The sequence below is a fragment of the Glycine max genome, chromosome 19 (genome assembly GCF_000004515.6).
Source record: "Glycine max cultivar Williams 82 chromosome 19, Glycine_max_v4.0, whole genome shotgun sequence".
NCBI lineage: Eukaryota > Viridiplantae > Streptophyta > Magnoliopsida > Fabales > Fabaceae > Glycine > Glycine max.
This window is the reverse complement of record NC_038255.2, coordinates 47,585,532-47,612,781: the sequence shown is the minus strand read 5'-3', so window position 1 is coordinate 47,612,781 and position 27,250 is coordinate 47,585,532. Positions and strand designations below refer to the sequence as shown.

At 31.6% G+C, this 27,250-nt stretch overlaps 3 protein-coding genes across 5 annotated transcripts; 1 reads left to right on the top strand and 2 right to left on the bottom strand.

Annotated features, from left to right (window-relative positions):
- Positions 1-375: 375 nt before the first annotated feature.
- Positions 376-3,983, bottom strand: LOC100776695 (probable glycerol-3-phosphate acyltransferase 3). Its single transcript, XM_003553624.5, has 2 exons — positions 3,166-3,983; positions 376-1,505 (listed from the first exon to the last, which is right to left on the bottom strand). Exons 1-2 carry the CDS (start codon positions 3,889-3,891, stop codon positions 609-611), a joined length of 1,623 nt encoding a protein of 540 aa, XP_003553672.2. The 5' UTR covers positions 3,892-3,983; the 3' UTR covers positions 376-608.
- Positions 3,984-12,083: 8,100 nt separating this feature from the next.
- LOC100816979 (uncharacterized) lies at positions 12,084-16,330 on the bottom strand. 2 transcript variants are annotated; one of them, XM_003554510.5, is made up of 7 exons: positions 16,165-16,308; positions 15,269-15,603; positions 14,253-14,697; positions 14,094-14,099; positions 13,566-13,864; positions 12,726-13,086; positions 12,084-12,362 (listed from the first exon to the last, which is right to left on the bottom strand). In XM_003554510.5, exons 2-6 carry the CDS (start codon positions 15,569-15,571, stop codon positions 12,748-12,750), a joined length of 1,392 nt encoding a protein of 463 aa, XP_003554558.1. In that variant the 5' UTR covers positions 15,572-15,603; positions 16,165-16,308; the 3' UTR covers positions 12,084-12,362; positions 12,726-12,747. The 2 variants fall into 2 exon arrangements, with proteins under 2 accessions (XP_003554558.1, XP_006604749.1); XM_006604686.4 differs by lacking the exon at positions 14,094-14,099 and having other exon boundaries at positions 16,165-16,330.
- A 1,036-nt stretch (positions 16,331-17,366) lies between these two features.
- On the top strand, positions 17,367-25,950 carry LOC100776162 (flowering time control protein FCA). Of its 2 annotated transcripts, XM_006604685.4 has the most exons (15): positions 17,367-17,752; positions 17,864-17,928; positions 19,060-19,138; positions 19,324-19,406; positions 19,510-19,561; positions 20,920-20,967; positions 21,101-21,165; positions 21,653-21,704; positions 22,354-22,433; positions 22,515-22,579; positions 24,072-24,131; positions 24,216-24,513; positions 25,277-25,441; positions 25,525-25,653; positions 25,809-25,950. In XM_006604685.4, exons 1-15 carry the CDS (start codon positions 17,554-17,556, stop codon positions 25,857-25,859), a joined length of 1,491 nt encoding a protein of 496 aa, XP_006604748.1. In that variant the 5' UTR covers positions 17,367-17,553; the 3' UTR covers positions 25,860-25,950. The 2 variants fall into 2 exon arrangements, with proteins under 2 accessions (XP_006604748.1, XP_040868654.1); XM_041012720.1 differs by lacking the exons at positions 25,525-25,653; positions 25,809-25,950 and having other exon boundaries at positions 25,240-25,374.
- Positions 25,951-27,250: the final 1,300 nt, after the last annotated feature.

Below are 27,250 nucleotides of genomic sequence, written 5' to 3'. Positions count from 1 at the left end.
AGCTAAAATATATCAAGATAAAAATGGAAAAAAAATATTAAAAGTTAAAATTTATTGTTTTAAAAAATATTACTTCAACTAACGTTTTAAAAAAAAACACTAATAAACTATTAAAAAAATTATCAAATAATTAAATAAACTTTTCAACTAATAAAAAAATTAAAATTATAATTAACATTACTCCACTAACAATAGGCAGAAAGTGGAAAGATCCGCCTATATCCCATTTCATTTAATTTGATTTTAAACATTGCGAGTTCAAATCAAATTTGTTGGAAAATAATTAATAAACTATTTAATTACTGCTATGCGGGCTTAGGCTTAGTGAGCATATCGTGATCATAGAAAGATGAAATAATACACTCCTTTGGAGAGTCGACAGTCGACACGCTTCATTAATGAATTAACAAGAAGATATATATGAATCAGTATTGCTTCTACATTACAACATATAAAAACGAAGAAAAAAAATGGCCAAAAAATAATGACAACAAGCAAGGGAAGTCATTTTTGCCGTATTCTCCTTGTCTATGTTTTCCTTCACAATAAGGGTGTTCCTAACTATTGGTGATTTAAACAAAGTATAAGCAAAATAAAAACTCTATTTATTAATTACCAGCCTTTGTGGTGGAAACTATACCTTCATTACCGGCCAAAATCAAGTACTTGTCCTTTCTATTAAGTTGAGTGCATTCAAATCCCAAGGCCTTCCCAATCTGCGTTTGCACGCGATTAGCCACTTCAAATCTCGCAAAATCCTCATTGATAACATTACTAGTGGTAATTGAAGGTGACACTTTCTCTAGCAACTGAACAGAGTAATGGGGTGTTGGATTCATCAAGAAGAAAAGTGGATCCAAGCACTTAAGACCCCCTGCGGTTGTCCCGTGGAACATTGTCACGTGACAATCAATTGCCACTGGGACCATTTCATCGCACACTTCCGAAAACAAAGGGCTGAACCTTAGTAAATATGGCTCTCTACACGTGGTCCCTTCCGGGCACACAACTAGGTCACCTTGTTTCAACAACCTTTTCATGGTCTTAGCATCCTCGTCTCGGTTCCTGGTTAAACGCACCGTTTTGATTGGTGCAAGTATCTCGGACATTCTGCTCAAACTATATGTGACGGCCACTAGGTCTCTATTCAACATGAACGATAAAGCGAGAGGGTCTAGCAATGTTCTGTGGTTGCATGCATAAATATGTCCCTTTTTTAGTAATTTCTCTTCTTTCTCTGTAGTTTTGGGCCTTGAAGTTGTGAGATGATGCCCCGTGAATGTCAATATGGGCGTTGAGATGTTGTATGGAAGCGAGAGTGCTGACGTGGCCCTAATCAACGCAATAATGAAGCCACAAGGAAGCCACATTAACATGGCTAGAGTCGTTAGTGCTGTGGGTTTCAGTGCCAATCTTCCATCGTGGAATATTAGTGGCTTCGGGTATTTGTCTCTTGCTAGGTTTTGCCAATTTTTCTTCTCAACTTCCCTCACCATATACACTTCCTATATTGATGTTCAAAAAAAGAAAAGTCAAACAACAGTCAACTCATGAGTTTCTAGATGAAGCTTCGGCATTAACTGAAGTGAAAATATAAACAGAACTAGCTAGTCGTTAGTCTTATTTTTGGTGGGGAGTGATGACATATGTCTATTTGGTGGCGGAGAGGGCAGTAATGACAAATATGTATTTGGTAACGATACACGTGTATATATTATATATATTTTTTCTTCCACGTTTTTAAATGCATAAAATGAATAGTATCAAAAGATTAAAATCAGGGTAAAACATGTCTGTTGTTTTTATAAAATTCAAAAAGCATCAATTTCATCTTTATAAATATTTTGTATGAAGTTAGTCCCGGTCAAAATAAAATGTATTTTTATTGATCTTTCATAGTAATTCCATTTGATGATTTTTTAATACGGGTTATGAATTTAATTATTTTTTCTTTTTGCCTTCCAAAATACACTAAAAAAGACATCAAAATCTAACCTTATTTCATCTTTTCCTTAATTTCATTAGAAAATACGAAAAATTACCCATGAAGTGACTAAAATTATAATTTTTGGGAGATTTTTTATCACCATAAAATTCAACCTTGGGTGATTTTGATAGCTACAAATTGTTTAATTTACTTTTAGTCAAATTACACATATAAATATGTTAATCACGTTAGACTACCATCTATCAAAATTAGTATTAAGAATCAATATGTTTTATTTTTATAGGGATCAAATTAATAAAAAAAGATTTATAAAAACAAAATTAATATTTTTTAAATTTTTTAGGAACCCAAAACATATTTTACCCTTAAAATTATTTAACATGTTGAGTTAATCTTTGATAAATTTATCAATATGAGATGTAAATATACAAAATAAAATTAAAAAAAAAACTTACCATAAATAAATATAGATTTTGTTAATTTTTTCTTAGGTTACATGTTAAAAAAAATTAAAAATGTTTTTCATGTCTTTTATTTTTGTATTTTTGATATAACAAACTCTTATATTTTTATGAGTTTCTAGTACGAGAGGCATATATGATTATATGTTAATAAAATTCATACATAAAAACGGAGTAATAACCTTAAAATTTCCAAGAAGAGAAGGGCATTAATTTAAAAAAGCGCACATAGAAGCATTTTTTTCTGACTACACATAGAAGCGTTCGATATTTTACGTGTATTTTTAAATTTAAATAAAATACAAATTGAAATTAAAAAAAAAAACATTTTTTTCGTCAAATTTATTTAGATAATGCTTTGAAATGTGAGTTAGATGGTGCTTCAAGTTCAAAAACAAAATAAAAATAAAAATATATATTAATGAGGACCAAGATGTTGAAAAAAATGTTGAAAACTAAACAAAAACTTAATCTTTTTTTAGGAGCCAACAATATATTTAAGGAAAAAAGTAAAGAAATATAATTAATTTAATTTTTTTAAAATAATATAAAGTTACTAAATTCTCTTATTGCTATAGTACATGTTCAACCTTTATACTAATTTACTAAAATTTTCAAACACAATTTATTCATATATTTTAAAGAATCGCACTCTTAAAAATGTCTCATCATCAAAAAGTTGTTTAGTTGAGAATGAATTGATTGAATTCAACCTAAGGATATATCATAAATAAAAGGTAGTAATTAAAGACAAACCTTGCATATAGAGAAGAAGGAATGGTCAAGATTATGAAATCCTGAAATTCCAATCATATGGGAACAGTTTCCTTTCCCTTCACGAACCAGCAGCTCCAAATTAGCATGCATGGTTTTGGTCTCCTCCATCAACCCCACGTAGAAGCCATTGAACACTTTCAGCTCCCTCCCCACAACAAAATCAATCTCCAAATACTCCTTCAAGAAGCTTTCCACCATCACTCTTGGCAACTTGCTCAACCCCACTTTTTTGCCACCTCTTTTCACCACCTCATACATTTCTAACCCAACATCCTCCAACAAATACTTCGGCAAAACGGTCCTTCCCACTCTAAACCTCTCTGCTTTAATCCCAAAGAAGCATACCATAACCATAATCTTCAACCCCATTTCATCACCAACTAAACAAACAAAAGGGTACCCCAAAAGCAGAACTATGGCTCTTAAGAGCCCTCCTGCTTCAAACGCAACGAGCATGAAGTATGGGAACACTGAAGAAGATTTCAACAATGCACCTTCTACATCAAAGAGGAGAGCGTGGTCATTGAGGTTTGAATTACGATGAAGTAAAGAGTCGTACCCCTGGTATTTGAATTGATGGGCTGCAAATGTGATCATATTGCTAACACTTCTTTGGAGGTTTTTGAGTGGCCTGAAGAAAAAACGGTACCAAAAGATGAAAATAGATTTGAAGAAAAACGTACTCATCATCACCATTTTGGCCATATCTCTCAACGTACGAACGATTTGAGACGTAGTTGTTTGGTTGTTGTTAAAGATAATTTCGATTTCAATGCCCTACCGTGTATGCACCTGAACCACTTGTATTTATACTGCTATATATCAATACATCAATACCCTTAGTTTTTGCTCTTATTACCAAATTGTGCCATCTTGATTTGGTGTGCTCGCTAATGCACAAGTTGTTTGTTTACTTTTTCAGTGACTTAGAACTTAAGGAGAGGTTTCAACACGTTAAGATTTTTCGTCCATCTTGGAGATGAAAAGTCAATACATAGCTGCATGCTAATTGACAATAATGTGTATAATCATTAATGTAGGATTACATGAACGCGGCCCAGAATTATTCAACATTTGATGTACGTAATTGATTGATTCATGAAATATCAATCATGCATTAAATAAGGATTACAACTGATGTTGAGGTTTGACAGGAGTAATATACCGATATACGATCCACCAGGTTACATAGCCTTTGATGTTTTATTTATTTTTAATGTCTTCCATATACAGCATAAGAAATTATTAAGAAATTAAAATATTGCCGTGTTAACCGATAACTGTTTAGGAAGTATTTAATTAAAAAATATTTTTTATATTAATAATATAAAACTTAATTGATATTTATATTATTAGTGTTCTTTAATTAACTTATAAATTTTTTTAAAAATGGTTATTTTTATAATATATTTTTTTTTTATAAAAATCTATAATAATGCAGTTGAGGGATATATACAAACGGATTAGTTTCCCTGGAAGAGCTGACCCTGTGTCCTTTTGGTGATAGTCACATATAACTCTCTAACCATGCTTGTGAATGGAAGATGAAAGGTTGCCAGCCGTTACTTAATCTTGATATATAACACTTTCTCCCGTCAATTTTTTGTCTGTTTCATTTTATAAAAAAAATTACTGGATTATTATTATTTTTAATTCTTGATATATGCAAGAAGTTAAAAAATAAAAACAACAGAGTTCCATTTCTTTTACAATTAAAGTTAACTGAATTTATTTATGATTGTAATTATTTAATTTTTTTTTCTTGATTCTTATGCAGCAACGTACCAACAAAGAGAGATGTAAAAGTAGACAGAAATGTATGAACGAGATTGATCACCATGCATCTTATTATAGCACCATAGGTTTTTCATTCTTGCAATTGATATTGTGGCCTGTGACTTGCGACCTATACGGTATTACAGACAGTCAGTACATAAAGGGTCTTCCTAGGAAAGCGCGATTAATAATGCGTGTAGGCTTGCAAGCAAGTCGATGATGCCTTAATTAAAGTGAGCTTTAACATGTAAGCCAACTTAGCTCAATCCGACACATTGACTAAATGTGTGTTTAGATTAGATTTATGGTGAAAAAGAATCAATTAAACTTTCATGGTAAAAATAAAATAATAAATAATTATTTTTATTTTTTATGGTATCATCATGATTTTGTGGAGTAAAATTGATCCTTTATGTATTATATAAACACACTATAAATGAATTGAACAAATATTAGTTAATTAACTCATATTTTCGCAGGTTGATAATGATTGATCTCAATTCAATCTTTGGATTGAAAATTGAGATGAGTCCATGAGTTGGGCTAACCTATGTTGAATATTATTTTTTTATAAAAAAAATAAAATTGTTATTTTGATTTTATATTTATAATAATTTGATTTTATTTTATTCTTTGAGTTTGGTTTATGAATTAGTATATTTTCGGGTTTCTTCTATCTATGATTTTTGTATTTTTTAAAATTAGATAAGGCAACTTAACTTGTGATTCAATTTACTTGACCCAATAACCCATGATGGATTTAATAAAATTGTGTATTTTTTGGCTCATAAAAAGTTAGTCAAATTAGATTAGCTCACTTTTAAAATAATTTGTAGTGAATCAATTTACTCACTTTGATACCTCTACATTTGTGACTTAATTCGTGGTATATATAAGCTTTCAAATCAAGTCAAAATTTTAAAATGATCAAATTAAACTTTAAACAATATTTATATTAGACAAATAAATATTTAAGAAGTAAGTTAAGCATGGGCCGTCTAAACTTAATCTACCCTAAACTATTTTTACCCTAATTAATTTGTAGTAGAGAAATTAAATGTTCACAACCTGATCCAGTCCATCATCCTCATTTCAATTCAAGCTCTTTGAGTCAGGTTAGTATGTACTCATATCATCATGTGTTTGTTAAGGTTTATATTGTTCTTGAACTATATATTGTTTGGTTTTAATGGCTGTATGTATTGATTTGTTGGGTTTTTGCAAAATTCGCTGCAAAAGGATCCATAGGGGAGGAAGTTGCAGAGGATTGCCTTGACCCTTGAGGTTTGATTTATCATCAACTTTCGTTTAAATCTATGGAACTATATCACGTATTTTATGGTTCTTTTATTATCTTCAAAGATTCTACATGCACCCCTAGGTGGAAGCTTCTTTCTCTTGAAGAGACTAGCTAGATTCTTATCCTTCCATGAGTTGGTTGGTGATGAGATTCCTTAGAAAGGTTATGATGCTATTTTTTCCCTCTTTCCTCATTTTTTGTTCTAAGTTTTCCTTATTTATGTGTCTAGGGTATGCTATGCTATTAGACGAATTAACAAGTAGTGGATGCTATATATACTATATATGCAATTTTTTGTTTTCTATTTTCATATGTATGCTCTTTAAAAACGTAGAACTTGACTTGTCTTCTTAAGGTTCATTGTATCTTTGCTCTTTTCATTTTCTCACTTATTATTTAATAAGTTATAATGTTACATATTTTTAATAAATTTAAATAAAAAAATAGAAAGTATGTCATAAAAAGTATTTTATAGAATATTGTCATTCGCACTTATCTTTTTCTATATTTACTTCCTGAATACATTTCACTTAACTTGCAAGAACATGAAAGTTAAAGTTTCGAAACTTAATTGAGAAAACAAATTGAATTACAACAAGATTGTATCATGTAAAGCTTGATGTTCATTCTTAACCTACAATTTTCTGTATTGTAAAATTATCTTTCTCTCTTTTAATTATCAAGGCTTTAATTTTATTTTTTATTTTTTTTCATTTTGAATTTCAATTGCAATAGATAATTGTTTATCACCATATTTATTGGTATATGCTCTTCTAATCTCACAGTGATCTTTAGTTTGTTTTTTTTAATACACTCGTATTAGTGCTTTATTTGTATTTAGAGTTACACTGAACACGTAAAACTCCTTGCTATGCATACGAACACATAACTAAGTAGCTATCTATTTATTGATTTTTTTTACTCAAGCTTTTCGTAAACACTGTATTTTTTTTCAGTGGTTACTCAAATACTGTATTAATGCTCATTCACATCTCTCATCTTAGTCTTTTAATTTAACTTATTTATATATATTTTTTTGTCATCAGTGTAAAATATCTAATAACTTTGATTTTGTCTAAATAATTTAGTAAAACCATATTTAACAGAACCTCTCTTTTCAACAATTTTTTTTTCATTTCCTAAACATGAAAAATTCGAATGCATGGCCTTACTAATAAGAGTATGAGCTCAATTCCAATAGAACCAGCGACAAGTTCGTAACTTATACAAGTTTTGAATATTTTGGAAATTTAATAGTTTATGCGTGCAACCTTTTTAAACTTTGCTTTCTAGGTTGAGAGTGTAACATCCAAAAATAATTTAATAATTATTTAAATAAAGATATCTAAATATATTTTTTAATAAAAAAAAAGATAGATTAAATTATTTTAAAATATTATATTATTATATTTATTTTGAAAAGATGTTAGCATAATAATATATTAGATTGGTTAAAGATAATTATAATTAAAAATAATAGAAATAATAGATAAAGAAAAATTGGTTAAAGAAAATTCAAATTAAAATATGTATAATTATTATATAAGGATAAACAATTTTTTTCTTAAAATCACACTCATAAACGGTCTATCTTAATATTAGTGGGTTGCTTAATGAGAAAAAGAAAGAAAACGAAGAAATTCTTTTGATGCAATTGATAAAGGATAAGAATAATAAAGAGCATAATTTTCTTGCTTCAAGAAGTGAGTAAAATAACTTTTTTTAAATCTTCATTGTATGAATTCTTGAGAATGTATTTTCTTTATATATATATAGACATTTTCTAAAAGATTTTATCATTTAATTAATAAATATATAATTTAACATTTAGAATCATGACCAATTTGTACGTATGTGTGTTATGTTTTAGCCATTACAAATATTATATTCCTTAATTATTATAGTATTATATAATTGTTGTTATATATGTGATTCCATATTATTAGTTGATTTTATTATTGTTATGGTATGATTTTGAGAATTATTATTAAATGCATGAAATTAGAGAGTTTATTGATAGTTTTTTTAGAATGATATTCTTGTAATTTTGTGAGTTGATCATCACCTAAAAAGGAATGATGATGCACATTATTATGAGAAGAAGTTACTAAGTTTGAGGAGAGTTCAAGACATAATTTTTTTAGTTACATTTATTTTAACTTAGTTAGTAAGTGAGAATAAGACGTTAGATGTAGTTATTTTGGTTATATTTTTAGTGTTTATTTAATTTAGATGCTCATATTTTAAGGATAATATTTTCTGACGTAAATGCTTATTTATTTGACTCTATTTATTATACAAGAGGTATTTTCATATTATTATAATTTTGAGATTCTATATTTTTTTTAACGTGGAATGTTTTTTTTTTAATGAAGGATGTTATAGGCAGCACACTTAATGTGAAGACTGATGGGTCAAAGAGGAGCCTATCTATCATATTAGTTTATTATTCAACGTAACACAACAAGTAAGCATATTCTTTATGAGTTATGGATCAATTGCTATGATATTTTTTGATGCAACTATACCTTTCGGAGCAGCATGGACAAAGGAAAATGAGCGGAATATTCGTATATACAGCTTCCGTGTCTCTTTCAAGTTAAAGTCGTTGTCACTCCCTTTGAAGAATCAACACACGGTTGTTGTAGTTTTCCAATACCTTGGCAATCATGTTCATAGTGTCTCAGTACTCTTTCTTATTGGAAAAAGAACTAGCATTTGTAGGTTGCACTAGTTCCATGAAACATCCCCAATGCGTTGAAATTGGCCAGTTATTGTCTAAAGCTTTTTAAAGTCATTTTTTTTGGGGTGAAGTGCTATTTAAAGTCATTCTACTCGAGCAAAAAAGAAAAAAAAATCTACTATGGAAATTGCTTTAACATTATGTATGGTTGACCAGAGAGAAAAAAATACACAAACAATGATGCGTTATATTAATTTGATTGAAGAGAAAATGAAATAAGAGAAAAAAAATTGATTATAAGAAACAAAAGTTTAAAATTTTCTCTTAATTTAATGTTGAAAATTTTCTCTTTCTATCTAAGGGACATACAGTGTACGGAAATAAGTGTTTTACCTGATAATCTATTAAATAAGTATATTTTTCATAAAACTATTTGATAAAATGAATATAATGAATTATTTTAAAAGATAATCTTTTGCATGAACTTTAATATTTTTTAGCGAAACAACTTTAACATGTTACTTATTTTAAAAGTTATTTTCTCTTCAAATAAGGTATGTTTTTTTTTTTTTGGTACCAAATGTAAGATATGTTTTGGAAAGAAAGAAAAAAGATCTTCTTCTATGACTAAATTAGAAATTTACATATATAGTGGACCCATATAATAAATCACTGAATCAATGATAACGGACACACATGACACGAAAGGCTTGTTTGAAACTATTATGATTCTTTTAAAAAAAATCTGAGAATAAAAAAAAAAACAGCACAATAATTTGATAACAGATTTCTGCGGTGTTGGTTGGTTTATTTAAAAAATATTTGTTTCACGAAATCTTATTATATTTTTTAAAATATTAGGTAAGAAGGACATTTTTGGATATTTAAGATATGTTCTTATTGAATTAATGATATAATTGACTTAAAAAGGTCTTACTGAATATATTTTATGATTAATGAAATGTCTTTGTTAAAATAAAGATCTTATTGATAGTTAAAGGTGTCTAATTTAATTGATTGAATAAAATGTATGAACTATTCTAAATCTTTAACCTTATATTTAATTTCCACAGGTAAAAGGATCTTATCCATAATGATACTATAGTAAAACTTTTACACAATAAACATGATTCCGCCTTACCGGAATCCAACTTTCCCACCCTTTGTCCAAGGAAATAAAATATGTACAAACATGAGAATATAATTTTCTTGGATTAAAAGATACTCATGAATATTTTTTTATATTAATTTCTAACAAATATGACAAGATATATATCCACTTCCACATTCCCAAAAATGCAATAAGGTTTTGTGGAAAAAAAAAAAAAACCCCTTAGGCCCCTCTCTGGATGACTTTTAGTTTCAAGTTTTTAAACACATAAAAATTAAAAGCAATTTTTAGTTTGTGTCTATCTTTAAAATTTTTTAATAAAAGTTCAACAGAAGACGTGAGACTCTTCACATAAGGTTGGGATGAAAGGATCAAGAGTGAAAACAAAACAACAAAAAATAAAAAAAAAATAGTTTCTATGGGTTCTGTGTATCAAAACAGATTGAGCTATAAAAAAATCCAAATTAAATTTATGACTAAGATTTTAAAATTCAAGCCCTACATTTTCATTAAGTGAGTTTAGATTGAGCTACTCATGGTGTTAATGTGGGTCATGGACTATAATAAATAATCCAAAAAAATCAAATTCAATTCAGGATTTTGAAATAGGGCTCAAGCTCAATGAAAACCCAACTTATGCAAGTTTTTTGCATGTTAAGTCCAACTTAGACTATCATCATATCGTACTAAAAAAAAGGCTCAAATTTAATTCAAAATCAAAATTTAAAGTCCAAATTCTACATTCATCAGTCAGATTGAAAGGTCAATGTCAGTGGAGCCGATCTTATTATAGGTCAAGCCAAACATTAAAAACTTAATTTAGTCGGTTAAAATAAGATTCAAGTACAATTTAGACAAACACTAAAAGTTAAGCCCAACCCGAGCTAAAAGGCTTAGTCAATTTAACTTTATTGTAAAAGAATATTATTTAAAAGATTTTAAAATGTATTTTCAAATTTACCAAGTTAATCTCCACTCACTTGATGTCCTTACATAACTTCCTATCTACATATCAACATTGCTTCTCCTCATAAGGGGTTACATTCAAAGTAAATGCTTTAAAATTGACAAAATGTCTAACCATATTTGTTGTATATTAAAAATCTAAAAATAAACAAATCGTTTTCTAGATAATTATTCTATAATAGAAATTACTGTTTTTCTTATTAAAAAAAACTAATGAAAATTGTGGTGTATTCACATCTATTAAATAATATCTTCAAATAAGAGAAAAATGTAATCAAAATCTCAACAAATATTTTAGTGTAAAATTATTTTTAATAAAATTTAAAAATAAAATAAAGTGTAAAACATATGCATGACATGGGAGGGCAGGGTATATCTTAATAAAAGGAAAGGCTGTATAATACTTGCATATTTTAAGAGATATAGAAATTAACGAAATTATAATATATATTTTTTTTAAAAAGAGAAGTGTCATAGATTGAATCTATCAATAAAAAAAATATATTTAAACATACGACAAAGGACAGTAAAATACCCTTGACTCTCAATAGAAGGAGGTGTAATTTGCTTTATTTTTCCTATTTTGGTAGCTATAAATTTTATGTCATTTTAATCCATTATGGTCTTGTTTAAATCCTTATAAAATTGTAAATCTTTAATATAAATTCCTCTCATATCAAAAGATTTTCATTTTAGTCCATTATTATAGAAATATCAAACCTATTCACCGATCTCCATTAGTAACACCACCACTTAATAGAAACAATGAACAAAATAAAACAAAAAGAAGTTAAATGGTGATTGTTTAAGCTAAAAATCTTAGAAAACCTTCACTTAAATTGTAATTACAAATCACAAATTCATGACTTTTTATGCCAAACTGGCAACTAAAAATAAGCGCACCTTGATACCCTTTATTATCGTAAAACCATTTCGTTTTGGGTAATCATTCGATATGTATCACAGGAAATTTATTGCAAGAAAGAACACACGTCAACCTAGAGAATCGATACCTCAGAAAACCTTAAGTACCCCACAAGGTACATCAAACACCTGCGTGGTAACAAAAGTAGATTTGATTCTACTAAAATCAATCAATCTTTCAAAGGATCTCCCCGTAACACAATCCAAGCTGCAGTAGCACGTTAATAAGTCAAGGATAATAACCCAATAGTGCATCACAACTTACAGCAAAGTTCTTAATCTGAGCAACCATATTTCAAATGAAAACCAGACCCATCAACCGAAATCCATGTCCATCCAATCCTAAGATTAATCAACATACTTACCTACCTTATGGCCTCCAGTGCATTAAACTGCCTACTCGATCAATCTGGACCCTGAAATTTTTTTCAAGCAAAATTAAAGCTTATGACTGAAAAAGAATCACAATCTGCAATATCCACTATATAACAAACTGCAATAATATCCTTGGTCAACTAATATCTATGATCTTTACAACATTAGACCCTTCTGCATGACAATATCACGCAGTGGATCTTTAAAACTAGTATATACTACTAAATGAATTAAATAGAATAGCAATCCAACCCTGAGCCAAGATCCATATCTGATTAGTGTGGCATTTACCAAAATGAGACAAGAAGTTCAACTGTACAGTTGAGGAGAGGAACCAAAGATCTAGACTAAAATATTAAATTCCATTTTTAGGTAGGTTTGACAGACTAAGTAGAATAACTCACCACTTGATTGATATACAGAATTTTAATATCTGTTGTAAGCTTTTGCAAAATCTCCACGCCTATGAAATTCACCAAAATTATCATGAGGCCTATTAGGATAAGTTTCCATGTTGCCTGAGAACCTGTTCCTCGATTCCAATGGTATATTAGAACCAGCATAAGTAGGAGGATTGGCAGTGGACCCATCATATTCAGGAAAACTCTGCTGTTTAAAACCCCGATAACCAGAAGACATCTGTTGACCCACTTGCTGTCGACGCCTCTGCGCATCAAGCTGAAGAAATTCTTCCAACTGTTTTGCATGTGTGACCCTTACCAAGGAAACTTTGCTCATGTACTTCTCCCTCAAATCTCTAATAGCCTTCCGGCAACATACAAGACATTAGAAATAATGAAGTAGCAGTAAACAAACAAAAGAATAATATTTTGTGAAATTTAAAATCTCTGAAACATGAGAACTAGCATGTCTTCCAATTTTACTTTTCCTCACTTGCAAAACCAATGTATAAAGATAAGAAAAAGTTGGTATAGTTGCAAGAAAACACAGGAACAAAGTTCATTCAGGTTAATTTCAACCAGCAGCCCTGTACCATTTATTAGTCTCACAACCATCAGCACCAGCAGGTGATACTTAACACTATGACTCACTAACATAACTGAAATTAAAAAATCATCACATGAAACAATTCTACTTTAGCAGTTGGTTAACTTAATTCCCAATAATACCAAAAGGTTTTGAATCTTGATACTTCATTTTTTCAGTAAGATGATATCTGCAAGAATGAAGGATTGTTAATTATGATTAAAGATGTCCAAATAACAAGCATCGAGTGATCATACCTCACGATGCTTGAAATTTTCTTCATCTTCTTCTCTGTCACGAATTTTCATTAGCTCTGTTGCCTCGTTCTTATACTCCAACTCTAATTCTTCTAAAGTCTGTGGGGAGGCGTTGTAATCAAACTGATGACCAGGCTGGATACCAGATTCTCTTCTATGAGAATCCCATCCTTCATTCCTATAAGCACCCATGTTTTGATTACGATCATCAAATGAATTATATGAGTTTCCTGTATAAGGGGCATGCCTTGGAGATCTTGACTGGCTTGAACGACCTCTAGCTCCACTATTTCCATAAGCTTCAGGAAATGAAGAGTATGTTAAGCACTTGATTCAAGATGCCAACATAGATGATTTTGCTTTAATTCAACAAATTGCACTTGATTCAAGATGCTAACATAGCTTTAATTCAAAAACTATCTTTATATTCGCATACTGAAACCATGGGAGCCAATCCCTTCAGTAAATATGTTCGTAATGGAGGCAATCCTTCAGGACGGAGATAATGCTTGAAGGCTAAAAACTTACCTCTTGCTGCAAGTAAATGACAACCAAGAGCAACATGGTTACGAAGCAGGCCATTCAGGATAACTTTTACAATAGTAGTATACATAATCCTATCAAGCTATGAACATGAGATTACCGGCTTTCTAAGGATGCTGTAAACATATCCTATGCTGTCCCTACCTTGTGGAGAACCTCTAGAAAACTTTTGAACATCATCCCTGATACGGTCTTCAACAGCCCTCTCTTGCCTACCAAACCTTTGTTGAAACTGAGATGTATTTCGTGGTCCAGAATGAGACCTTTGGGGCTCAGAGCGTTGAAACCGAGCACTAACAGGACTTCTTTCAGGTGATCTTGATTGGGTCATTTGAGAACTAGATGATCCCCTTTGATCACCCTCCTCTCGAATCTTGTGCACAGCATCAACACCTTTGGCCAAAATTAATCTATCCTTACCACTGACAATAATAAACTTCTCATCCATCTTAATTTTGCAGCCAACATCCTTTTCAATCTTGCTTAAAACTTTCTCTGTGAAAAGTGCCCGTACATTTTTGTCTCTGGCAGGTATCCTTTCAAAGAAATCTTGAGACTTTCGATTTGCTCCGAGAGTAGATGGACAGCCCTATGTTGTCAAGTAGAATATCAGAACTAAAATAATGACAATGGTGATAATAATTTTTTAAATTAACTAACAACATTTTAAGAAATGACTCAACCACCAAAATAATAATGAAAATAATGACAACTGTGACTCACATTCACAATACTATAAGGCCACAAAATGATAAATAAAGTCAATCATGCTAAAATATGTAGAGATGACTCAATCCCCACCCCCCTTTATCAAAAACAATAAAGACTAAAGAGTCACTGTGCGATTTAGTTTGTACAGAGTCAACAGGAACTAAATGTAAACGTGAGTGCAGAACTGCAGATACTAGCACCAATTACAAATCATAGGCAATTTTTTTCTGGGGTGGTGGAAGTAAGATACTAAAAAAAATAGGGACAACTAATATCTCATTGCCCCCTTTGCTCTTCTGAATTCAGTTGTAACTTGTAAGTTATAACAATCAAGCAAAATCTAAAAATTAACCACATTAGCATCAGGTAGGCTGGTAAAGTACATGTAAATGCTTAAATAAATGGAACTAATAGAACTGATAATGGAGTTGTAGAGGAACCTGTCATACCTGAGTGAAATGCCCTGATTCTCCACAAAGCTTGCAGATCATTTCCTCCTCTTTCCTTTTCTTCCAATTCCTTTCCGTAGCCTTTGACTTAGCCTCCCAAACCTTAGCTTCTCGGCTGGTGAAATCAGTTGGAACAGCATTAGGGTCCCGGGCTTCCTCCTCCTCGTCAGACCCTGCATTAGACCTCTTATTTGATTTTGCCCTCTCTTGCATGTTTGTAGTAGCAGTCCCCAGGGGGCCAGTGTACTCCTTATAAAGCTCACGAAAATCATCATCAATATCCGGATCCGGTCTATTAGCCATTAAAAAATAGATATCCTAACTGAACTGAACTCCTGCATTCCCAAAAAATGAAGCAGCAATACTGAAATCCACTAACATAAAGAGGAAAGGGAAAGAGAAAAAAAAACTAATAGAAAAAGCTATTCATGCACAACATGAATACATTTTACCATTAATTTCACTGAATTAAGCATCGTTTTGGATCAATTTCAACTAAGTGCGTTTGTAATGGAACAGAAAGGTTTTAACAAATGCAATCCATAAATAAGTATACAAGAAGACGCAACTACTAGTGCAGAAAAAATCATCATGGAGTAAGGTAAATGAATGAGTTCGATTAATAGGTCTCGACAGAAAGACAATTTATGAAGAAGTGCTTGAACCAGTAGTTGCAGTCCTAGATAAACTATTGATTCGAAAACACGCTCAATCGAAGATTATAAACAACAAAACTCAAGAAGAAGAAAAAAAAAAGCGTTGAAAACACGACAAACGAAGGAAATTGCGAAGCGAGCATTGAGATGAAAGGCGTAAAACGAGAGAAGCTAGAGAGTTAATCTGATGAAGTGAAATTGTTGAGATATTTGATTGTTGGAGGAGAGAAGAAGACTTACTGTGTGGGTGGGATGAAGAAGACGATCCTCCACACTGCGAAATGTTGATTACGTTTCCACAAATCACCAAACCACACAACAACATATCTACATTTTTCTACCTAGGGTTGCCTCGCCCAAGCCCGACCCGAATTCGTTTCAGAAAAATACACAGCCTTTTTAATGTAAAAAAATACTCTAGTGATGATGATATTTGTAATCATTTTTTCTTTAATTGGTATTTTAATTCGTATAATTTTTTTTAATAAATACATGTTTCTAAATATATAAAAATTTTAAACGGGTACCTAAATTAAAAAAAAAACATTTTTTTAAGAAAAATAATATCCAACAAAACAAAATATATTTTGAATTTTACTTATAACTTCTCATTTTGTTGTGAATTCCAATCCCAAAAAAATCAATTTTTTAAAGTAAAAAATTATATGATCACACATGAAAGACAATGATTATAAGTCTAATCAATAATTCTATAGTAAAAGTATTTTAATATCACAAAGTAATAGATATTTTTTAGGTGAGTTAGCAAAAGTATTCCGGTATGACTCGACTTGATTTGCTGGTATTTTTTAGGAGAGAAAATATTTGTTTTCTTAAAATTGTAAAAAACAATAAAAATAAATAATTCAGTTTTAAAGATACATTAAGCGAAATATGTATTTAAAAAATATTAAATTAAATTTAAAAGATTAAATGCAAACACCAGTTGCAATTAAAGGTTTTGTTAACCTTACCTTTTCACAATTGATTAAAATAAGGAAAAAATATATTTAAAAAGTATTTACCAATTTAAAAAATGTGTGAATTAATAGTTTCCCTTTTAATAAAAATTTTATATTGCTCAAAATTTGCAATTTATAAAAAATATTAAATAAGTATATGTTAAATAAAGAAAAAAATATATGCATATTAGTAAAATAATTTTAAAATGTCGTATTATGTAAGTTAAAAATAATTTTCAATCAGGTCCCTAAATTAAAAATTATAATTGCAATAGTTTAAAACATATTTAAGGCTAATATAATTTATATATTTTTAAAAAATTATTATAAATTTTAGTTATAGATAGAAAATAAATATTTATATTTATCCTTTACATTTCACAAATAAAAAAAAACAGTACTAGTTATTTTTACAAAATTATAAAAATTATATATAATTTTAGTGACCATTTTGTTATCAAAACCTTTTTCATTTAAGTATTTTTCAGAAAGTGCTAAACCCCGTGGACACTGCAAATTATCTGAGAATTGCTTCGGAAGCAGAGCTGAAGTGCAACAAGTGAGCAACGGAGAAGGCCAAAGCCCGTTACTCTTCTTCTTCAGTTGACTTAATCCGTCTCTAGGGCATACGTCAGCGCGTGTGCTTAATCGAGAGTTGACGAAGAAGATGGAGAATAACCCGAAGGAGCAAGCGGAGCAGCAAAGGGTCAATTTCAACGGAGACCCTCACATTCACGACAATGGCAACGTATTCCACCACTTCCAACCCACACCCGCCGTCGATTCTGGTTACGCTCTTAACCATTCCATGGCTCGCCCTCTCCGCAAACGCCCCTGGCATCACTCCAACAACGGAACTTCTCCAGGCACTACCAATTTTCTTTCACTATTATTTTTTTTAAAACTGAAATAGTGTTTCTGTGTAAGTGTATTAGCCTTAGTTTCGCTAGTTACGCGATTTGATTTCATTCTCGCAGATCAAGTGGACGTTTCGTGTAAAGTTTATGTTGCACCTGTTCCAAGAACGGCCACGGAGGATGAGGTAAGTCTATTTCCAATTAACTTTGTTCAGACTCGTGTTGTAGTTGAAATTGTGGACTTATACAAGAGTATGTAAATGGTATATATTACATAGCAATTAAAATTATCATTTTGTCCCTGTATCTATTGTATAAGAATGGTGAATCCTGGAATAAATTTAACTGTGTTATCACCTTAATGGTTCTAAATTGCGGTTGCGGCCATTGCAGCTTCTGTGATGCGGATTGTGGCGTGAAATTATATGCTTGTACTGAATGTAAAAAAGAATTTTACAATTATTCTAATTATTGGTATATCTTTTATTTATGAGATAGCATAAGTTTTATTCATTTTAAGATTTGGTATCTCCACCATCTCACACTGCCATACCCATTCGACCATTGACACTTAGAAGTTCAAAATAGAAGATTGAAATCAATTTTATTTTATTTTTCAGACCGAAAAATTGGAATAGAATGGTATTAAGGTTCCATAGCAGCTACGTTACGGAATTTCATATGATTGAAAATCCCAGAGCAATTGTGGGCACCACCGCAACAGCAATATGGTGGCTGCAATTGCGGTTGCGGACTGCAATTTCGAACCATGATCACCTTATTTATCTTCAGTTTGTTACAGTTGTAATCCATTTAATGTACTAAGGATAATAGCAATTTGAAATGAAAAACAAATGTCATTTCATTCCCCTTGTAACCAGACAATAGAGTAGAAATCATCATTCCATTCCAATCCCATGCCCAATGAATTCCATTTTGATTACTTGAAAATCTATTCTCTACACCAAATGTGCTCTAATTGTTATTGTAATCCTTGTTCCAACATAAGCAACAGTGCAACACTCTAACTGGGATATTAGGATTTCTATTGATAAGAGATATTGTTCCTACCCATAGAAGAATTTTAATATATATTGGTGAAGAATGTTTTACTGCTGTTTAAGCCACTTCTTGTATTTTCCACCTCCCTCATCAGAAGAGATGGTTTTATTTATTTATCTTTTGACATTTTTATCATGAATCTTTTTAGCAGATTGTGTGATGTTATACTTGTTTTTATTTTCTTCCTTACTTTCTTTGTTTTTGTTATACCTCTTACTCGTCTATTTTTTTTCATTTTTGTAATTTTATATCAGATTTGCACTGTATTCGAAGAACATGGAACTATTGTTGAGATTGTTCTTTTAAAACATAAGAAAACTGGTACACGGCAAGGTATCTATGTAAACTATTATTTGTATTTCACTTATTTGTATCATCCTCAGTTTGTGCAGTTTGGTCTTCCAAAGTGTTATGAGGAGTAGTGAATTTCATTTGATTCTTGCGTTTGTAGATGTAATATGTTGCATATCATATGTACAAGTATTAACAATAGTCCAAATTTTGTTCAACTTACACAGGAAGTTGTTTTGTAAAATATGCAACATTTGATGAAGCTGACAGGGCTATTAAGGCTTTAAACAATAAATATACATTTGCTGGGGTAAGAACAACTTTGCCTATGATGGTTGGCTTAAACCTTCTCTTCTTGATATTCTTCTCATTAATTTAAACTCATTATTATTTGATGCATTTACCTTTCCTAGGAATCATATCCTGTTGTTGTCAAATTTGCTGACCGAGAACTTGAACGCCTTGGTAATTCATTTATTTTTAATTTTTATGTCCTTTTGAAACTATTAATTAAATACTGTATTACTATGTCTTAGCCGGATTCTGCTTCTTAGTAATTATGAATATAGCTGTTTGCATACCCTAATTCAATTTTCTAAATGGATAAATTAATAACTAGAATAGGTTTCACAGTTTATCATCAATTCTGTATGTGCCTCATGATATATGATGTAGTTGTCAACTCCCAGTCTTGAAAAATTATTAGAACCATGATAAAAATATTGAAAGTAATGCTGCTTAATTTCTTTCACTGACTTTTTGCTCTTGGCATTATAACTTTTTCCTTACTGACCCTATAAAAAGTGATGTTAAGCTGCTATATTTAGTTATTTACTGCTGCTGATACGTGCCGATTGATGAAAAATTGAATATTGCTTTCTTGATTATGCCCTGCCACTTCCTTTCAAACAGTGAAGTTTGAAAGGGAGAAATGAGCATTTTGAATATAGAATACAAAGTATTCTCACTCTAACTTTCACAGTATGTTTGGATTGGGTGATTTAGGAAGGAGAGAAATAGGAGGGAGGGAGTTGGCCCCACCATTTAAGAAATCTTTCCCTATTTGTCATGATTTGGAGATGATTATATATATATATATATATAAATTAGCCATTTTTTATTAAGAAAAAAAATGGAATAAAAGATTATATTATCTTAAATAGTATAAAAATATATTTTTTTATATATTTTGTTTATTCATTATTTTTTCCACTCATCTAAACCAGCAGAGAAAATTTTCTATTTCTATCCATTCAAAAAAACACATCTTTTCCACTTTATTTTTTCTCTATTTCCATCCTTCCTATTTCTTTCCTATCTACACATATTCTATGAAATACTCTCACCTTCCTTGAACTTATTTATTTTTCCACAAACATCCCGAGATGTTATGTTTGGGGAAGTTTCTGTAGGTTTTCAAAATAGAGGGAAGTTTTGAGAAATAATAAAAAATTGAAAGTTGGGAGTAATGTACTCTATTTCTCTCTGTCTATACATCATGAACCTTTTCTTATCTTTTGGTTTAAGAAGAAAAATCCTTTGCTAGCCTTTATTTTTTGAGTTGTTGAGAATCAAATATGCTGTCATTCTTTATATTTATTGTGTTAGCAGAAATTAGTTTTCTAAGGTTGAGACTTGAGATAAAACCTTTCTTATTAGTATGATGTAATTGTTAAGTTTAAATTTAAAGCTTTTAAGAGTTCACCCTATTATGAGAATATGGCATAGAATATGGTTTACTTTCTCCAGCAAGTAATGAATAATTTAAAAGCAGTATACTCTTGGTGTTTAATTTATGTGAATCTTTTTTATTCTTTTTGTAGGGGTTCGAGGGTTCTGCCGTAACATGGAAAAGAAAGATCCCTTAGAAGGCAAGCTTCTCATCTTTTTCCAGGATAGATGTTGCCTACTATTTGATTATATGATTGTCTAATTTAAAATGTTATTCTTCAGTGCTCAATTTATCACTTCCTATTGTTTCTTGTGTTTCTATATTTTTTTCAGAGGTGGCAGATAAAGTTTTTGTTAGTTCCATCAATAAAGAAGCTACAAACAAGGAAATTGAAGATGTATGTTTCACCATTCACACTCATCCATAATCCATATATATTTTTCCATTGCCTGAACTTGAGTTACTATTTTTCATGACAATGACCATATCCATGGTTTTGTATTTAGCTGAAGGATACGCAAATTCTAGTCTGTAGAAATGTGTCTAGACCCACATCCTAGGTTGGCTGGATGGAAATGTTGCCTTAGTGGCTCCTATTAAATTGGAACAGATATAGATATTAGATACAAAAATATTAGTTATCATGTGGACACTTCTCATGATGTTGGTATGTGGCTAACAGCTAGCAAAAAATGGTAGTTACCAATAGGTACATATGTAACCATTTGCAGCATAATTTAGTTTAAGTGGGTTGGTATGATAATTTTTTTCTTTATGGTAGCCCTGCATTTTCTTTTATATGCGATATTGTGGAATATCCTTTATAATCTGCAGGCTATGATATTCATGTTGTGTTTCTGAGTTTTGTATGCATATTCATGCAGATATTTTCCCCTTATGGGCATGTTGAAGATATCTTCTTTAAAAGCACTCATGGTTGGTCCTTGATCTTGTCATGCTATGTTTTTCATACTGTATCTGTGGCTTTGAGGAATGGACTTGTATTTGATTCTGTCTTTTATTTCTTATCCAACATTTCCATTATAAGGAAAGAAGTTGCAGACAGACCTAGAATAATAAATAGGAGAGATAGTGAGGCAGTGGGTGAAAATGAACTCTTCCTCTTTCTGTCAAATCTCACTTAACTAATTTTTGCTTCAACAATGACACCTTTTGAAGAAAAAAAGTACTAGTAAAATGTTAGGAGATCCCCACTGTTAATTGCTTAGTTGGAGAGAGGAATGACAAAATATAAATAATAGGAGGGGAAAGCAAAGAGCGAGCATTGGATTTTTGGAGTGGAATTTGATTTGGGAGGGTAGAGTCCAGGTGTCTTGAATATCTGGGTACTGGGGAATATGGAGGGGATCATACTAATGTATCTTTCTTGATGTTTGTTTTTTACCTCCCTAATACTGAACAGAGGCTATCTATTGCCATAAATGTTTATTATTCTTATTTCTGGACCAGTTCTACTTCTAGCATAAAATTACTTAAAATTTGGAACATATATGTCATCAATTTATTATTCATGGTTTTCATTTTAACCTAACTTGTCATGTGGATGCCTTTCTTGATTTTGAAGGATATGCTTTTGTCAAATTTTCTAATAGAGAAATGGCATTGGCTGCAATCAAAGGGCTGAATAAAACCTTCACGATGAGAGTAAAGCTAATTTATTTAATTGATACATATTACTCTGTCCACTTTCAAATGCTAGCTAAAGTCTTATTTTTAATCACCTAGGGTTGTGATCATCCTTTAATTGTTCGTTTTGCGGATCCTAAGAAGCCTAAGACTGGAGAATCAAGGTTTTTCTTTCTCACCCCTTTATCTTTCATATAACTGTGTTTATTACAGTCTTTATTGTTAATATACTAATGCAACACAAGTTAACAAGTAGATTTACATGGTACAACTTTTCATTTTTATTTATATATTTATTTTGAGAAGGAAGCAGATTTCCAATTCAGCAACTTTAGGCCAAGTGGCAATGAGTCTTTGCCTTAGTACATGAAAAGAAAATGTCAAATTCATATGTTGTCCGAACTGTTTACAGGTGCATATTTTCTAGTGTTACGTGAACCAGGCTAGATTGGCAAAGTGGACCAGGTGAACTGTAAACTAGTTCACATCTTATAACAAGAAATTAGTAAGAACAATCTGAATCAGCTGGTTTTGCCTAAACTGGTCAAGTTGATACTTGTTTGATGGTTCAACCAATTATTAAGGGTTTGTTTGGTTTAGAATTGGATAGAATTGATTTATGTTTGGTAATGATATTTAAAAGTTAGTTTGCAAGAATTGTTCTTGTCTGGGCAGTATATACTATAAAGTTGTCAGATTATATTTTTTTCTCTTATTTATTATTAGATAGCAATTAAGGATTTAGTCCATATTACTCATTATTAGATTGATCCTATGTAATCAACACTGATTCTATTTGCTTATTGTAAATAAAGACTAAGTGTGGTTATCCAAGACACACATTATAGTAAACCCTTTCAACAAAAGTAAAATCACTTTTAGACATAAAATAATTATAAAATTTACTCACTTTCAACTCAATGCTTGAGACCCATCCTGCAAAAGTATGCATGCTTGACTTTTAACATGTGAGTGAAAGAAAATATTAAAAATGAATGGTGGTTTGAATGGACTGGGTTTTGTCTACCGCAAAGCTCAAAAAGGTAGCTGATGATAGAATTGCTTTTATAAATGGAAATCTTGCTTTCATCTTGATAAGAAGCTTGGGAGAACCACTTGACAAAAGCTAACCATTGTAGTTGGAGAACCCACGGGCTTATAAACCTCACACTAGAATTCCATGCTTCCAATGTGGGACTCAAGTCCCACATCTTATGATTGGAACCTACTATACTACCATGCTTTGTAACCTTGGCGCTCACATGAGCTGATCATGCACTAGCCCTTTGACTAGTCTCGGGCAAACACTATAACACTTAGCATCGACATCCATGCTTCTTGTTTGTGAAACTTGGGAGAACCACATCACATCACAAAAGCTAGCCATTGTAGTTGGAGAGCCCAACGTCTTAACACTAGAATTAGGGTTGTGTATGGTTAGGTTTTTTCAAAAAGCCAAATGAAACCAAATTGATCCATTTTAATGGATTGGTTTTTAAAACTTGAACTCAATTGTTTTTGTTCAACCACAAATTGGTTTCCCTTTCTGGTTCAATGGCCAATCTGGTTTTTCAAACACTTGAATATTTCTATTTTGTTAATTGATATAATTTTAGGAATTGTATTCACGTTCTATTCCCGTGCTTCTTTCTTCAGGGGCAACTTTTTATCTGTGAATGCAAATTTCGGTCCTTGTTCCCAAGAACCAGCAGTATGGTTTGTTTCGCTCCCCTTCTTCTATACTAATTGCAACATGCATGTGCATGCTAAATAAAATTACGATTTATTGTCTCTTCACAGGCCACTGCCAAATTTTGGTGATTCTAATAATGGAGGAATTATTCTGCCTCATGCCCCATATCATTCCTCAATTGCACACCCACAAGTTACTTCTCATATGCAAAACTGGGAACCTGGTGCTACTGTCTTACAACATCCATTTCCTCCTCAACAAGTGCATCCACATGTGGCTTCAATGCCTTTGGGGTCAATTCAAGCTCCCAAATTGTCTTCTCAGCCATTTATTACTGAGGTTCCAAGACAATCACATCCAGCAGATTCATCAGTTCAAAATATAGAGCAGCAGCTTAGTTCACAGGTTAGTTACTAACAGGTACTACCGCAATTTATCATTAAAAGTCTCTTTCAGGGAAGTTTTGGTTGTGACATAAGTGAATTTCTGTCATTGAAGAGGTGGATTGATTTAGTTGAATCGATGGTATTTTCTATCGTACTCTTGTGTGTTTGTAGTTAGCCATAACTGCCTTTAATCTTCAAATTGTACTTTTAATTCTCCTGGAAACTTTTGAAATCTTTTTGCCTTCATAAATTTAACAACTTTGAGCATTTATGAATTTAACAACTTTTGAAATCTCCTGTTTGAAGTATTTAAATTGTTAACTAATTTGTTTGTTTGTTTTACTTTTTGTAAAAGTATGCATTGTTATAGTTGAGGATTATTTTAGTCATGCAAAAATGGGTAGAGGGAAATGAAGAAGGGCATTAGAGAAAATTGTTAAGAGGGATCTCATGATGAATAATATTTTTTGAAAATTTGGTCTTTAACTAAGCCAAATAACGTTGAACAATCCATGTTGCCAACCTCACCTAGTGAGATACGGCTTTTGTTGTTATTTTTATATTTGAGGAACAGTGTTAGGAGAGTCACTGTTGATCTGTTATAAGTAATGGCAAACTACTGAACATGCCATTCATTTTTTTATGTTGGACTTTTTCTCTGCACCACTGACCACTAAATACATTGCAAATGTTGAAATGGATTATTTAATGTGACAAGTTACTGTTTAAGCACCTCTATTGGCAGACTACAATAGTTTTCTCAGTTTAATGTTCGTTCCCAGCTGCCTTCTCAGACCGAAAGCAACCCTAGTACAGTTACTGGCATTACCCTGCCGGATATGCCTACAAGTCCCCAAGATGAAGATTTTCCAGAGTGTGACTGGAGTGAACACTACTGCCCCGATGGCGATAAGTACTACTACAACTGTATAACTTGTGAAAGCAGAGTAATGTTTCAACTGTTTGATCTTGTTCATACAATCTGTTTTAGATTTGTTACTTTGGTGTGTGATGGTTACTCTTGGAACAGTGGGATAAGCCTGAGGAGTATGCCTTGTACGAGAAAGAATCTCAGAAGCAGCAGGAGCGGGAGGATAATTGCTGTAGTCTCTCACAATTGTCGTTATCTTCCTCTCAACTAGTTGGTCAAAAACAACAGGTGCATTCTCTGCAAAATAAAATAAAAACCTTCCTTTCCCTGCTTCGATTAATAAACATGGTTGTACTGCAACCCCTAATTGTTTCAAAAGTAACCTCTATTTAGTTAATTGAGGGGACTTAATCTTCTTAATCTAACATTCTGTAGTTTTGCAGGAGACAGATCATGACCACAAGCAATCAGAAACAATTCCTGTTGTTGGATAGGTGTGATGCTATTTTTCTTGGACAACTGAAATCATACATTGTTCACAATTATTATTATTATTATGATAGTGACCTTCAAATTGCTACAAAACTAGCCTAATGATTCCTTATGAGGTTGTGTTTTCTTATTGCCTCATCTGTTTATTTCAATGGTTATTACTAATCCGTAAATGGGGGAATTTGTTAATTTCCTGACCGCATATTATGAAGTGAGTCTGAAAGGGATATAATCTAGGTAAGTACTTCTCCGTAGACATCTAGATTATCAAATGGCTTAACTTTTGTTAAGAGGCAAAGTAGGTTCAACTCGAAACTTTTGGGAGCTAGGAAAATCACATGATTGTAAAACTTAATCCCAGAATGAGACATTCAAAGTTCGAAAATTTTAATGTTATGTGTTTAAAGAATGCTGTGGAGTCACATTTTCAGAGTTTTATGTAGTACTTATATTGCTTGTGAGTGAGAGGAACACGGGAGATTGATTAAAGCTTAGGGATCTTGATAAGAAGTGTGGCTCCACTACTAGTGTAGGGACCGCAAATTTAAGAATGGGTGCCCACTTGGTGTACGTGTAAGTTTTCAACGCATACAGATAATTATTGTTTATATTGGAATTGAATTTGAAAATGAATGGCCTTTTCTGCTGCAGTAGTGTCATGTGATAAATTGTGTATTAAATCCCGTCTTAGTCACATCGTGTTATCTTTCATCGTTGTCCTGGATTCTGGTGACTGTTGAGGTTCATGTGGAGTACCTAGAAATGATGACTCTTTAAGTCAAATGGGTAACTTTTGAACTGTACTATTTTATCAGAGTTTGATATTGTTCCCAAGTCGGCACGATCATTTCTCCTGTAATTTATTTGTCTAGGGAGTAAAGGAATAGAAGATTGGTAAATTCAAGACCATTTTGGCACCAATAAGGCACTGAGCAATTCAATGTGGGTTGGTAATTATTCCCTGTTGTTTGCTGAATTGAAGAGTTTGAATTGGGTGTAATTTGGCCACATAATAGAGAGAGGGAGCGTATAATGGGAAGGAATAGCAGGGCCCCAGTGGTTCTTTGATGGTGGCGTATCACATGCACCCTCTCAGTGCGCGTTGGTTTATGCCTATCCGTTGAAACTCTATTAACTTCCAATTATTCTCTTACGATGAGAGCCTCACCTGCTCTAAAACCAAATTTATGAAAGAATACGACACGAGCTATTATGGTGCCTTAACAGATTAAGCTAAAAAGAGTCGTTTTCAAGATCTATTCCATCGTAGAAACCAGATCACGCTTTAAATGCAAAGCCTTGTTCAAGTTTTCTTTTGTTTACTTCTCCTGCTTTTGATTTCCCCCTTTTACCTCTCAAATGAATCAAATCCATGAACAGATTACATGCCATT